This window comes from Capricornis sumatraensis, chromosome 23, assembly GCF_032405125.1.
Source record: "Capricornis sumatraensis isolate serow.1 chromosome 23, serow.2, whole genome shotgun sequence".
NCBI classification, from domain to species: Eukaryota; Metazoa; Chordata; class Mammalia; order Artiodactyla; family Bovidae; genus Capricornis; species Capricornis sumatraensis.
The window spans coordinates 19,221,749-19,236,091 of NC_091091.1; the positions used below are offsets into that span (position 1 = coordinate 19,221,749).

The window sequence follows — 14,343 nt, forward strand, 5'->3', positions numbered from 1 at the left end:
TGCCTACAAGGCCTGAGCCAGGCTCTGGAGGAGAACGGACGTGCTCAGATGAGGAGTCCTCTTGTTGCTCCACAAGCAGAATGTTGTGGGCCCTGAGCTTCGCCGTGTGAGAAAGTGGGTGAGCCAGGAAAAGGTGGGTTTCCAGATCTCAGGGGTGTCCAGCATCTATGTGCACGTCACACTTGACCCAGGCACTCCTCACCGAAGCTGCCCAGGGCATCTCAGCATCTCTGAGGTGCACAGAATCGGGCAGGTGTGCGCAGAGAGTGAAGGGCTAGCTCAGGCCAGTGTGGAAACAGACCCAGGCCTTCTGACTCCAAGTTCACCCGCTTAAGACCGGCCTCAAAGAAGGACAGGTGTGGACTGTAAATGAACACCAGACCCGGGAGAATACAGAGCCACAGCCAGGGGAAGGGTCGTGGGGTCTCTTCTAGCTGCAGCCCCAGCAGTGCTGGGCAGACTTGCTGTTGTGTTTGCTGTGGAGGTGGTGGGACCGGTGCTCGGCAGAGGAAGCCAGCACCCCGGGGGCACCTGGCGCTGGGCACCACCTCCATGGGCTGTTAGGTGAACTGGTTAGCTGAGCGGAGGGTGGATGGAAAGATAAAGAAGCTGGAGTAACAGCAGAGGGAAGAGGGCTCTCGAGTCTGGAGAATAGCAGCTGTCACCCTGTGACGGGGTGGTGACTTACTCTGTGTCATTCTAGAGTAGAGCTGGTGGCTTAGTAATCATAATGGCAAAACCAGCTTCAGTGACAGTAGTAATGCCTCCTCTAGCCAATATGGAGCTGGTGTGTCTTAGTCTTAGGTGGAGGGAGCCAGAGCTATGGTCCTAGGAAGACTGCACCTCGGGTGTGGGGGCTTAGGTCAGTTGATTTACTATATATAATCTTCTTGAGCCTATTAGCTAATGAATGTATATGTATATATTTTCAGCCCTTCCAACCTCCCTAAGAAGTGGGCTGTAATTAACTCCCGGCCTTCCAAAAGGGGAGGCTAGAAAGTTTAAGGCGTTTACCCAAGGTCACGCCACTGATTTATGTCAGGGCTGATGTTTAAACCCCAGTCTCTCTGGTCCAGAATCTTGACCTCCACTCTCTGTGTCTCTCTGTCCTCCTGTCTTTCCTTAGTTGGTGCTCAGTGAAGGGTGACTATAACACTTAGCTTTCTGACCACTTGATCCATTCGACACTGGAATAGGTTTCCTCCTGGCAGTGAGTGTGTCCGGAAGTGCCCGCAGAGTCTGAATTGCCCCTAGTCTGCATCACTGAGCCCCAAACCCACCACGCAGACTTAGAGTCTTGGGGTAGTGCCCAAGTCTATGTTTCTGTCAAGCCCGGAGGAGATGTGGATGCCTGGTCAGGCCCTGGTGTCCTGGGAGGGCCCAGCTCTTAGAGGCCTTTCTTTCCTGGTGAGGACAGGAAAGGTCAGACCGCCTCTTAGCTCCTCCACTCTTGTTCCTGAAGTGTGTTCTGCTCGCTGCTTTTCCTATCAGAGTATTCATTATCTTTGGATCACACTCTCGATGTTTTCATGTTGTAGTTATAATTCAGCTTTCGCTGGCAGTGGAGTGGTTTGCTAGAAACAGTTTACCTACCCCTCGAACCCCCTACCCTGACATGCACACAGGCAAAGGCTGTGGGGGGGTCTGGAACAGGTCACATGACCCCCAGAGCCTCATCCTCACCTGTAGAATGAAGAGTCTTGGGTAAATGACTTTAAGGTCACTCCTGGCTTCAGGATTCTGCCAGGCTCAGGGGGACCTGGCCTGATGGAGTGGCGCAGGTGTGAGTGAAGCACCGGTGGCAGTTGACATCCAGGGCGACCAAGTCTTGGGTGTCAGAAGTCAGCCCTCTAGGCACCCGGCTGCCAAGCTGGTGCTGGTGTGGATCCTCGCTGCAGGGACCCTCCCTCCCTGACTGCGGGGCTGTGGAAAGCAGTGGCAGAGGTGACCTGTCTCTCCTCTCTAGAGCCCTGAGGTAGCAAGGGGAGCTGGCCAGACACCAGAGACCTTTCCAGCAACCTCTGGGGAGTTCCTGTTTTATTTATTGGCCACCATCCTCACTCTCCTGCCCCAGGAAAAGTGCTGACCCTATGCTGTGCAGCCCCACAGGGAAGCGAGCATCCATCAAACCCTCTCTTTGTCCCTGTCAAACTTAACCTCATTTACCCCCTGCATCCTCCTGCACAGGGCGAGACAGAGACCAGGAGTCTCCCAGAGCAGTTCTCAGACTTTTCAAAATCACAGTAACTTTATGGAAAAAAAGAGATGATAACATTTCATTCTGTTCATTGCATAAAGGAAATGAGCATTACTGACTTGGCTTGATTACTAGTTACAATAGTTACTGTCTTTTACTAAGTACCAGGCAGAGTGCTCTTTGTAATCCTTAGAGCAGTCCCATGAGGTGGCAGTTATGTCGTCTTCACAGATGGGAGCACTAAGGCTTAGAGTGATGAGGTGGGTCCCTGCACTCACACAGGTGGTCAGTAACCAAGGCTGCCCCCACCCCCACACCGTCCATCTCTGAAGCCCCCGTGCATACGTGAGTAGCCAGGTTGGGGAGGGAGTCTTTGCTAAAGTGTCTGATAACTCACAATCATCTGTAATTAGGCTCCTCCTAGAGCCAGTAATCCTGGGACTGTTCACATTCAGGCCAGGACTTTGTGACACCTGGGAGTAAAAATCAGCACATGATGAGGATGGGAATATATTAACTCTAAGAAAGGAACAGGCTGGGTTTTGAGGTTTCAGTTTTTTCTTTTTTAATTCATATGAGCTTAAAACAAGCAGAACTACTCTCATTTCTGAAACACCTGGTGTGCTAACTCTGCTTATGAAATACATCATTCTTCCTCAGCCAGCCCCAGAAAAGGAGCTGTTGGTTGTATGGCAGCCTGAATCCCAGAGTAGGCCCTAGGGACTTGGGGGTTCTGTTTGTAGAGCTCAGAAAGGCCCATTTTTCCCTCGGGAAATGGGGTGGGGGGCAGCTGGGGGAAGTCAGCTCAGGTCAGGGTGAGAGTTGATCCCAGCCCAACATGGGATGGTTCTTTTTGCCTTTCCTGGCCCTGCTGCCAGGGGCCCTGGGGCTGGGGGCACAGAGCGGAGAGCGGATGCAGGGCCTGCTCCCCTGAGCACGACCCAGTAAATGTGTGCGCTGTGGGCCAGCGCAGTGAAAGCACACACTGTCTCCACGGTTCTGTGTGCCCCCTTGTCCGCACCCAAGCAGGGGGCCTCCGGGTAAGTGTATTTTCCTTGGCTGCACTTTGGTCTCTCCCGTTGCCACGAAGGTTCCAGGCCCTCACTGGGCATGGTTTCTGACATCCAGGCCCCCGTCCTCCAGTGGGTTTTCTCACCGTACACCTTAGGAACTGTTTTTGTCCCTCCTGGCCTGCCACCCCCTGTCTTTCACCTCTCGTCCTTCCTGGGATTTCTTCGAGCAGATTCCTTCTGCTCCCGCATCTCTAATCTGGCCTCTGCCTCCCCAGTTCGTCCCGTTTTCCCTCAACAGCTCTTTCACTTCATTCACTCGCTCATTGGGTAAACAGTGGCTGAGACCTGCTAGTGTGCCTGCCCCCAGGATCCCAGGGATGAACTTGAGGCGGTCCCAGCCTCATGGGGGAAGACTGGACCACCTCAGGGAACTGCAGTTCCCCAGGCAGGGTGCCATCACAGAGCTGAGTTCAGGGCTCCCAGAGGAGCCTTGAGGCCTTCAATCCTGCCCAGGACCCCTGAGACCAGACGTGTCCTAGGAAGGGTTGCAGTTTAGGAAACCTGGGCTGTCACATAGCACCTGGCCCCATCCCATTCCCTCCCTGAAGCCTGGAGCTGGGCCTGAGGGAATGAACGGGGAAGATGGGCCCAGGCTGTAAAGAGGCCACGTGGGGAGGCCCCAGCTGAGCGAAGCTGGGCCAGCACTTTCCTTTCGAAGGTTACCCAGGCTCTGAGGGTCATCCTGGGTTAAGGCTGACTATAAATACCGTGCTTCCTGAAGGGATTACCTGCACTTCCCCTGCCTGCACCCTCCTTGGCCAGGCTGATCCTTTTCTGGGCCCGCTGTTCTTTTGGGCTTCTTATCCCCTCTGCCAGGTGCGGCACTTCAGCCACGTCTCTCCAGCCCCCTGCAGCCCTGCTCTGCCTGCCAGGGCGGAAGAGGAAGGGAGGAGAGACTTGAGTCTGCATCCTGGTCAGAGGGCCATTGCAGCCCAGGCCGTTGGGATGGGGAGGCCCTTGTCCCTTCTCCTTCTGCCTGGAGCCTCATCTCTCCCACCAGCCCAAGCACGCCCAGGCTTGTCACATAATCAGTGCCTCTGGAGAAAACACTGCTGGCCCCAGCCTTGGAGCAGGGACCTGGAGCTGGAGCTTGGTAAATGAGTGTGGAAATAGAGCTCGGAGATTGCCATAGGTATAAATAGGGCTGTTTCCCGGCTTGGGTGGACTGACTGTCTTGGGAAATCTCTGGTTCCCTTCGCTGGTCTCAGACTTGGTATCACTCCCAAGTGGCTTAGGTGTGCCAGTCCCCGAAGCCACAATAAGGATCTCTTGGAGTCTGAGATGAACGAGTGAAGGGACTGCCTGACTTTTCCCTCACAGCAGGCCTTTCTCCCAGTTCCCCCAGCTGCCCTCTGCTGATCTCAGCTATGATTCCTCCACTGCCCTCCCACCCCATTCACTGTGCGTTAGTCAGTCCCATTTTCAACTCAGCAGACCCTTGCTGAGAACCTGGGCCACGATGGCTCAGAGGGAAGCAGCCAGGAAGCAGCCCCACTGTCCTTCCATGGGTTCTTGAGAACCCCCTCTTGTGTAGTTATTCTGAATTAAGCAGTGTGAATCTCACACACACACACATACACACATGCATGCACACACGCTCACAGAGGTAACTCCTGCTGCTGCTAAGTCACTTCAGTCGTGTCCGACTCTGTGTGACCCCATAGACGGCAGCCCACCAGGCTCCCCCGTCCCTGGGATTCTTCAGGCAAGAGCACTGGAGTGAGTTGCCATTTCCCTCTCCAATGCATGAAAGTGAAAAGTGAAAGTTGTGTCCGGCTCTTCGCAACCCCATGGACTGCAGCCTACCAGGCTCCTCCACCCATGGGACTTTACAGGCTAGAGTACTGGAGTGGGGTGCCACAGCCTTATCCGAGAGGCACTCCAGCTCTATGCAAATTGTAAAGGACCTTTAATGTTCTCTCTCCCACTCTCATTTCAGTACCCTCCCCTGGGGGTGATATATCACCAGACACCATTCATTATCTGGCCAAACCACAGCGTCCACCATCATTATCCTCCCCTGACCCAGACATCGTGCCCTCTGTTTTCTTCTTTCTTTACCTTCTGAATCTGCTCTCAGCAGCGACTCTGGAGGCAATCCGTTGAACTTGCTGATGTTAGGGTGTAGATGAGCATGCCAGCTCCACTTCTCTTTTGCTGTGTTCGGTGTGGGGTTCATCAATCGGATTTGAGTGTGTACCCCAGCCTTACCCTCCAGCCCTGGTCCTGACACCGGTGGTGTTTCAGGCAACCCTGCAAGACCCCAGCTTTTGCCTCTACTGAGAACCTTACATTCTCTTCTCAGTTCCCTGCCCACCACAATCACAGAAACCCAGGATTATCATGGGCATTTTGTCCCTCCCCAGACAAGCAGGTACCTTGATCTTTTGCTTTGTGATGTTTTTTAATCTCTCTTTGTCAACTTCACGGGGGAGAAGGACCATTTCTGTTACTCTGTCTTTGACCTGGAGCTTAACTAGGACAGGTGGAGACATAAGTAGAGGCCTCTAGATGCTGCTGCTGCTGCTGAAACCAGCAAAGCCTGCCTGGCCCTGAACAGAGTCACCCAGAGCTGCCAGGAACTGAAATCCTAGAGGCCGTGGTCCATTGGGTTCTCCAGTTCTCCACCACTCTCAAACCCTACCCCTTGGCATCCCAGACTCTTCCTACTTTTCTGTGGCTTCTCCTCGGAACTTTATGTACCCCTTATCCTTGTTAACAGCTTTCATTGTTAACAATTTTCATTAATTTTATTACTAAAGTATTAATGCTTATTGTTGGAAACTTGGAAAATATAAGCAAAAAAACAAAAACAAACATTGGTAACCGCCAATCAGATAGAACCAAACATTTTCGTATAAGTCCTTCCAGTCTTTTAAATATATATATGTAATTTTACATATATTTTTAGAAATAAAAGCTGGAGCACAGAGCACTTGCTGTTCCCTAACCTGCGTCTCGCCATATCAAGGACCTTTGCCCACACTGCTTAGCCTCCTTCTGCCCCATCATAGAGTGGCTGCCAGGGACGCACAGAAATGATGTGGCCTCTCTCCTGTGCACTGAGTTTATTTCTAGAAAACCAATCTGAGCTAAACAGCTTTGTAGATGAATTTCTACCACACACTTGTGATTATTTTCTTTGAATATTTTCTTAGACACTAAGGACTTCCTTGGTAGCTCAGTTGGTAAAGAATTCACCTACAAAGCAGGAGACCCCAGTTCGATTCCTGGGCCCAGAAGATCCACTGGAGAAGGGATAGACTACCCACTCCAGTATTCTTGGGCTTCCCTTGCGGCTCAGCTGGTAAAGAATCCTCCTGCAGTGCGGGAGACCTGGGTTCAATCCCTGGGCTGGGAATATCCCCTGGAGAGAAGGGAAAGGCTACCCACTCCAGTATTCTGGCCTAAAGAATTCCATGGACTGTATAGCCCACATGGTCGCAAAGAGTCGGACACGACTGAGCCACTTTCACTTTAGAAACCAGATCACTGAGCCAAAAGGACACACACTTTTAAGTTCTTTTGGAACATAGCAAATGCCCTCCAGGAGGTTTGTATCAATTTGTACCACATATAAAAGTGTTCATAACCTTTCCATTGCCCAGTATTTTTAGTGATAAGACATTAGGGAAATGAAATTTAAAATACTAATCATCAGTTTGCTTCTATGTTTAGAGTAAAAGCTTTCTTTTATGTTTTGTCTGTATCTCGTCTAACATTGTAAGCATTGGTGTTTAGGGATCCAGACATTTTTGTCACGTCTCTTACACCTGCTTCCCTTGGACCTGGAGAACTTTTCCTGGGTACTTTGTTGCTGTGTTTGATTCACTGCAAAGGGAGCCAGCCCCTGGCCCAGAGGCGCTGTGACTGCCCCCTGCTGGTGAAAAGGTGCAGTGCCGACTGAGAAGGCTGGGCTCCTGCTGCCCTTTCAACCCTCCCCCTTCCTACCACCGCCCCCCTATTCTAATATTTTCTAGTATTTTCAGTCTAAAAGGACCAGCGTGCAGGGTGAGGAACTTTTAAGCCTTTGTGTCTTGGGTGATGCAGATGCAGTTAATACCTGGGGAGGCTCACGGGTGTCGTGTCCATCCTGGGATGAGAAGTGTGTCTCTGACAGCACAGACAGGAAAGCATGCTGTTCTCTGCATGGAGGGGAGGGGACTCTGAGGGCCAGGTGTGCAAGCAAAGCCTCCTCCAGGCACGTGGGCCCTCCTCGGGTGACAGCTTTGGAAGGTGACACCATGGGGCTGTGTTTATATTAGAGTGAGATGAATGCATACGCAGTTACACTTCAGATATGCTGAGGTCACAACCTCAATTGTCAGGAACAAAATCAAAACCTGACCGTGTAAGTAAGGGTGGCGGGGGGTAGAGGATCTGAGCAGGAACAACAGATGTCCCAGACAAAGCCTAGTCTCTGTCTTCTTTAGGAAACCTCTTTCTTAGACCCAGATGCTCTCAATTTCGACAGTGCTGACAAAGCTTTCTCAACCCTCAGCAGATTAGGAGTGGCCCATTAGCTGGGCCTGACCTCTACCCAGAAGGAGGAGCACTTAGATAGAGACCAGGAAGAAGTGACATCTGGCAAAGAGGAAGGAGACGGAAAAACTATAGAAATGCGCTCGAGAAGTTAAAAGGTCCTGACATCTGGGTCCTTGGGTGGAGGGGCAGAAGCGCCATATGCGGGAGGTCCCAAGGGTATCACTGCATAAAGCCTGTGAATCTGGAGGGATCAAAGCTCTTGTTAGGGAGACACCAGTGCTCAAGGACCAAAGAGAAAAGGACTCAGAAATCATGAAGCAGGGGGATTTGATTGATCCAGGCAGAAACACCTCCAGGCCAAAACTCCACAACAAAACACATAAGCAATTCTGTCATCCTCTTTTTCTTTCTGCCTCCTTTCTGGTGTTCGTACTTAAGCCTTTGATCCACCTGGGCTTTGATTTTTGCGGCTGGTGTGAGGTAGGGATCCTGTTTCATGTTTTTCTATATGGAGAACCTGTAGTCCCCACACTGTCTATCAACAGCCCATTGTAAAGAAAAATCTCCAGTGTTTCCCCTCTACTGCTCTCACAGAATACTTATGGTGATAGTTATGCGGGTGTTTTTCCCATGCCCTGTTCACATTTTTACGGCCCTCATTTCTTAAACTTGGTATTTCATCCCTTGTGTCTGATAAGTCCCGTATCTGAGGGCTTTGTGCGTCTGATTCTCTTGCCTGTTGTTTTTGCTGGCTCGGGCTCACACTGCCTTGTTTCTTTGTATGCTGTGATTTAAAAAAAAAAAAAAAAAAACCTATGACCTTATTATTTATTTTTCTTGGAACTTCATCTCGGGAATTCTTTGAGGCCTGGTTTGAAGTTGTTTTCCTACAAAGAGGATTTGCATTTCCTTGTGCTAACCCAGGAACACTTGAGATTAAACGTCTGGCGTTAGAGTTTTCTGTCTGCATGGGGAGTGGCACGCCCACAGGAGGGCTGTGCGTGGATTCAGTGTGACCTGCGGTGGGACCCACACTCTGTCGTCACTTGCTTTGTGACTGCAGGCCAAATCATTTGGTCTCTCTGCCTGGCCCACTATCTGTGAAATAGCAATAATAATACCTACCACCTAAAGACATTGGAAGGGTGAAACCGGATGATGTATGTAGGTAAAGTGCTTCCACAAGTTTTCTTTCACACAGTTGGTAGACAGTGAATGTCTTCCTCTTCCCTTGAGGAACCCCTCTTCTGCTCCAGCCCAGGGGTCCTGCCCCAGCTTTAGTTCCCCATCTTTCCTAGGATTTGAGTTGTAACAGGAGCCGAGTGCTTTCGACCTCACCCGTGTGGCTCATTCTGCCTTCAGCTTTGAGATGACTGAGCTTCCTAAAGCCTTTGAGAGATGCTTCTGCCCTCAAGTCTTGACCTAGGTCCGGAGTTGTCTTGGGGGTCACTTGGGGCTGGGTAACAAGAATCGTGACATTTCACAGAATTGTTTTCTTCTTCCAGTGCTGCAGGGGTGTTTTGGTTGGTTGGTTACCATTCAAAAAACTTCTTTGTAACTTTATGGTGGAATATTAGTAACAAGACAGTATAAATGTTTATTATTTTTAGTTATGGGAATATACATGGACAGTAACATAAGTGTGAAATAAACAGCAGGTTGTGTATTGGCACAAAAACAGTTAAATCCTTTTCTATAACAAGGATTATTTTTAGCATAAATTGTTTTTTGTTTTTAAAACTCTATTTAGAACTCCAGCTCTACTGAGAAAAGTGAGGAAAGGGAGCTGAAAGGAAGCATGCCTAAGTGTCAGAAGTGGTTACTTCTTTTTTAAAAAAATCATTTATCTCTGGCTGGGCTGGGTCTTCGTTGCTGTGTGGGCTTTCTGTAGTTGCGGCGAGCAGGGGAAGCCCTCTTTAGTTGTGGCGGTCAGGCTTGCCCACTGCAGAGCCTGGGGGCACTTAGGCTTCCGTGGTCGCAGCTCCTACCCTCTAGAACAGAGGCTCATTAGTTGTAGCCTGTTGGCTTAGTTGCTCCACGGCATGTGGGATCTTCTTGGATCAGGAACTGAACCCACGTCCCCTGCATTGGCAGGCAGGTTCTTTACCGGTGAGCCACCAGGGAAGCCCCAGCAATGGTCACTTCTAAATGGTGGGATTCTTGAGTAAGTTTTCTCCAATGGCAGCACGGTACAGACCGTGGTCAGAGAGTGACCTTCTGATTCAGAAAACCTGGCATTAAATTGGTACCTGTGGGGCTTTAGACCAATGACAGCAAGCTCTCTGGGTCTTACTTTCCCCATCTGTTGGGTTGTTTTGAGTCTAAAATGCCTAGCCTGTGATCTGGCACAAGCTGGGTCCGAAAATGGTCACAGTTGTTTTTTTGTTTTTTGACACAACTACATTTTTTCCAGATTTTTAAAATACTGAACACTTGCAATTTTATAATCAAAGAAAGAGAATAAAATTAAGACTTAACCAGCAGCAATAAAGGCAGTATATGCTTTGCTGACAAAAGGGGTTTTCACCCCCAGGTGGGGTTTGTGCAGTTTCCAGATTCTTCCCTGAGTCCAGGAAGGGGCCCAGAGACCCAAATGCTCAGGAACCACAGCAGTGAGGGCTGGGGAGGCTGGGCTGGGGAGGCTGGGCTGGGAGAGGGTGGACCGGAGTCCTGGCTTTTACACACCCAGAGCTTCTCCCTTCTGTCCTGCCCAGGACGCAACGAGCCCCTGAAGAAGGAGCGGCTGAAGTGGAAGAGTGACTACCCGATGACTGATGGCCAGCTGCGGAGCAAGAGGGATGAGTTCTGGGACACGGCACCCGCCTTCGAGGGCCGCAAGGAGATCTGGGATGCCCTCAAGGCTGCTGCCTACGCGGCCGAGGCCAACGACCACGAGCTGGCTCAGGCCATCCTGGATGGAGCCAGCATCACCTTGCCCCATGGTCAGTGGGCAGGGCAGGGGCTATCTCCACCAGAGCAAGGGGGCTGTTGGTGGGAGAGAGCCAGTGGCCAGCCCCATGTCAGGCGCTTCCATGCAGGCTGTGGGTGGCAAGTGTGGCTAGTCATTTGTTCATTCAAGCAACCATTATGAGCATAGACCACGAGCGGGACACCAAGAAAATAAGAACACAGTCCCTGCTTGCCTAGGGAGGGTGTGGAAAGACAGCACACCTCCAGGCAGTGTGATGCGAGCAAGTTAAAGATTACTTGGGGCCCTTTGGGATCCTAGCACACCTCAGGTACCAACCTTCTGTTGAGCAGTATTATATGCTGGGCACCGAGCTAGAAGCTTCTATTGCATCATTTCATTTAAGTTCATAACAGCCCCTGAGGCTGTGTAAAGCAGAGAATAACAGTGGAAACTATAGAGTCAGAAACTGGGTTTTAACTGTGTCTCTTTCCTAACTATGTTACCTTGAGCTTCTTGAATTTAAAGCCCAAGTGACTTATCAGTTATAAAGTGGGGATACCTACCTCATAGGATGGGTGTTAGGATTCAACAAGATACAGATAACATCATTTAGTCCAGTCTCAGCACGTAGTAGGTGCTTAAGATACAGGATATATTACTACGTAATATATTACTACGTGCAATACACTGTACCAGTAAGAACATTGAAGCCCGCTAGGTATGAGTCATGAATAGCAGGGCCTATGCTGTTTCAATCAGCCTTATAATGCCGGCATGTAGCACATGTGCTTAGGAAGGGGTTGTTGAATGAACAAATGAAGAGTAATTTGCTAGGGTTGAATGAGCCAGAACCTGGTGGAGCCAGAATGTCAGCCCAGGTCTTGCTGACTCTACCTCAGGCCCCCACCATCTGTATAAGGAAGACCTGACTGTGGGGTGGGTTTGAGGACTGTGGGGGGACCATGACGGGTATATTTGTCTGCTCAGTCTGCTATAGCAAAATACTGCAGACTGAGCGGCTCACTAAACAACAGAAATTTTGTCTGAGAAGCCCAAGATCAAAGTGGCAGCTGATTTGGGTTTTGGTGAGAAGTGTCTTCCTGGCTTGTAAATGCCACCTGCTCACTAAGTCCTCATCGTGGGAGGAGAGAGAGAGAGCTTTCTGGTAACTCTTCTTATAAGGGCACTAATCCTCCTGGATCAAGGCTCCACCTAAATGACCTCACTTAACCATAATTGCTCCCATATAGGCTCCTACCTCCAAATACAGTGGTGCTGAGGGTTAGGGCTTCAGTGTATGAATATGATGGGGGGACACAAGTTAATCCATATCTGGGTCCCCAAGCCAACTCTGACCGCCCTGCCTTTCCCACAGGCACCCTCTGTGAATGCTACGATGAGCTGGGCAATCGCTATCAACTCCCCATCTACTGCCTGTCGCCACCTGTGAACCTGCTTCTGGAGCACACCGAAGAGGAGAGCCTGGAGCCCCCTGAGCCCACCCCCAGCGTGCGGCGAGAGTTCCCGCTGAAGGTGCGCCTCTCCACGGGCAAGGACGTGAGGCTCAGTGCCAGCCTGCCCGACACGGTGGGGCAGCTCAAGAGGCAGCTGCACACCCAGGAGGGCATCGAGCCATCCTGGCAGCGATGGTTCTTCTCCGGAAAGCTGCTCACAGACCGCACGCGGCTCCAGGAAACCAAGATCCAGAAAGATTTTGTCATCCAGGTCATCATCAACCAGCCCCCGCCGCCCCAGGACTGAGGAGCCCATGGACCCCTGGGCAGAGAGGCCAGGGAGCTCTCTGCAGGGCCGAGAGGCCTCCCGCCTGGAGCACTAGGCCCCCCCACCCTGCCGCTGCCTTTGAGAGCTGTCCTGTTCTTCAGGGGCACCTCTTGTGTACGGCTGCTGGGCAAGCCCTGAGAGGACCCTGCTTCCCGGGGACACCACGGGCCACCAGTGCACAGCACCCAGGAACCAGTGTGCTGCCACACACCAGCCTTGCCAGCTTGGTCAGAGAAAAAGCAACCAGGGCCCTCCACTCGGTCTCTGTCTCCTGAGGCAGGTTCGAGCCAACGAGGGCCAGCCCGGAGGCCCCTGGAGCCCAGATCTGTCCTCTGGTGCTGATGGCTGTGCTCACTCCGGTTTTCTGCTCAGGGTCTGAAGCAGCTGCTGTCTCCCTCCCCTGACTCTGCCCTGGGCACAGGGCCAGTGCCCTGGAGGGGAGGAGACCATGCGTGAGCCCCAGGGGTCAGGAGCCTGAGGCTGGCCTCTGCCTCTCCCAGCCCCTGGCACAATTGGCAGAGAGGAGGCAGTGGCTGGGCAGTGGTGGCCGGGGTCTGCACAGGGCCATCTCCTGGCTGTGACCCTGGCGGTGGGGGGTCTGCAGCCTGGTCATGGCCCCACGGCAGGTCCCTGTGTATAGACATATCTGCATATTTATCAATAAAGCCTTTTGCTCCTTCCTTCTTGCTTGCCTGGTGTTGACTCTAGGTTCTAGTGCAGTTCTGTGGAGCCTGGAGCCAGTTCAGGGGGGTGGAGCAGGTGGGTGTGCAGCCTGCCCAGCAGCTCCGGGCACCGCAGAGAGTATGGTGAAGCAAGCCGCGAACTGCTGGTGTTCAGGCCTGCGTTCTCGTGGGTCCTCAGGAAAACCCACGTAACCTCCGAGCCCGCTTTGATTATCTTCCAAGTGGAGGTGGTGCCACCTGCCCTGCCCTCTCCCTCCGTTGCTGGCAGGATTCAATGGGATAACGGACGTGAACTCACTTTGAAAGCCAAGGTGGCACCTCAGACAGCATTAGTTAACCTGCTGCTCTGCTCCTGCAGCTCAAGGGTGCTGGCTTCCCTCTCCAGTCCGTGAGCCAGGCCCTTGGGACTGGGGGATGTGCAGTGTCCTGGAGAGAGTACCCTCGGTGACATGACAGTGAAATCTCTGACAACATTCCAATGATGAGCCTGTGTTGGCTTGCCACCAAGAGAAGCAGAGGGCAGAAGCCAGGTCTTGTGCTTCCTTAAGGGAGAGCGTTCAGGTAAGCAGAGAGGGGCGTCTTAGATAAGGTTGTTTGGCTTAGGGCAAGCCACGTGAGTATCACGGAAGCACAGGGCTGTGGCGTCTTTGGTTCACTGGTAGGTTAAACCTGGGTTGTGGTGACCCAGGGCTTGCTCCCACAGATCCAGGTGTGGAACTCAGCGAAGCAGGTCTGCCCTTCTCCAGTTGGGAGTAGTTTTCTTTCTCAGTGAGCATAACCACCAGACAGGGCAGCCTGACAGGGAAACCAGGGAGGGAAGTATGATCAGCAGGGCTTAGCCCTGCATTCTGGCCCTTTTGGTGGCTTCTTCTGAAGCAAGACTCTGTAAGTCCCGCAGAGGTCCCCTGAGACAGACAGACAGGTGAGGTTTCTCAGGGACTCATGGGTTTCCCAGGCGGCGCAGTGGCGAAGAATCCGCCTACCAATGCAGGAGACACGAAAGTTGAGGGTTCGATCCCTGTGTCAGGAAGATCCCTTGGAGAAGGATATGGCAACCCTCTGCAGTATTCTTGCTGCGAAGATTTCTTGGACTAAGGAACCTGGCGGGCTACAGTCCATGGGGTCGGAAAGAGTTGAACGCAACTGAGCACACAAGCATAGCATGGACTTGCAGCCAAATGCAGCGATGCTTCACTAGGGGGCGCTCTGGGA

The 14,343-nt window shown here is 51.8% G+C and overlaps 1 protein-coding gene across 1 annotated transcript in view; it reads left to right on the plus strand.

The window, feature by feature from the left end:
• UBTD1 (ubiquitin domain containing 1) overlaps positions 1-13,016 on the plus strand; it is a 50,889-nt gene extending 37,873 nt beyond the window's left edge. The window contains exons 2-3 of the mRNA XM_068961591.1: positions 10,470-10,697; positions 12,042-13,016. Of these exons, the coding sequence (XP_068817692.1) occupies positions 10,470-10,697; positions 12,042-12,427 (614 nt within the window). The 3' untranslated portion in view covers positions 12,428-13,016. The remainder of the gene's footprint in view (positions 1-10,469; positions 10,698-12,041) is intronic.
• The last annotated feature ends 1,327 nt before the right edge of the window (positions 13,017-14,343 follow it).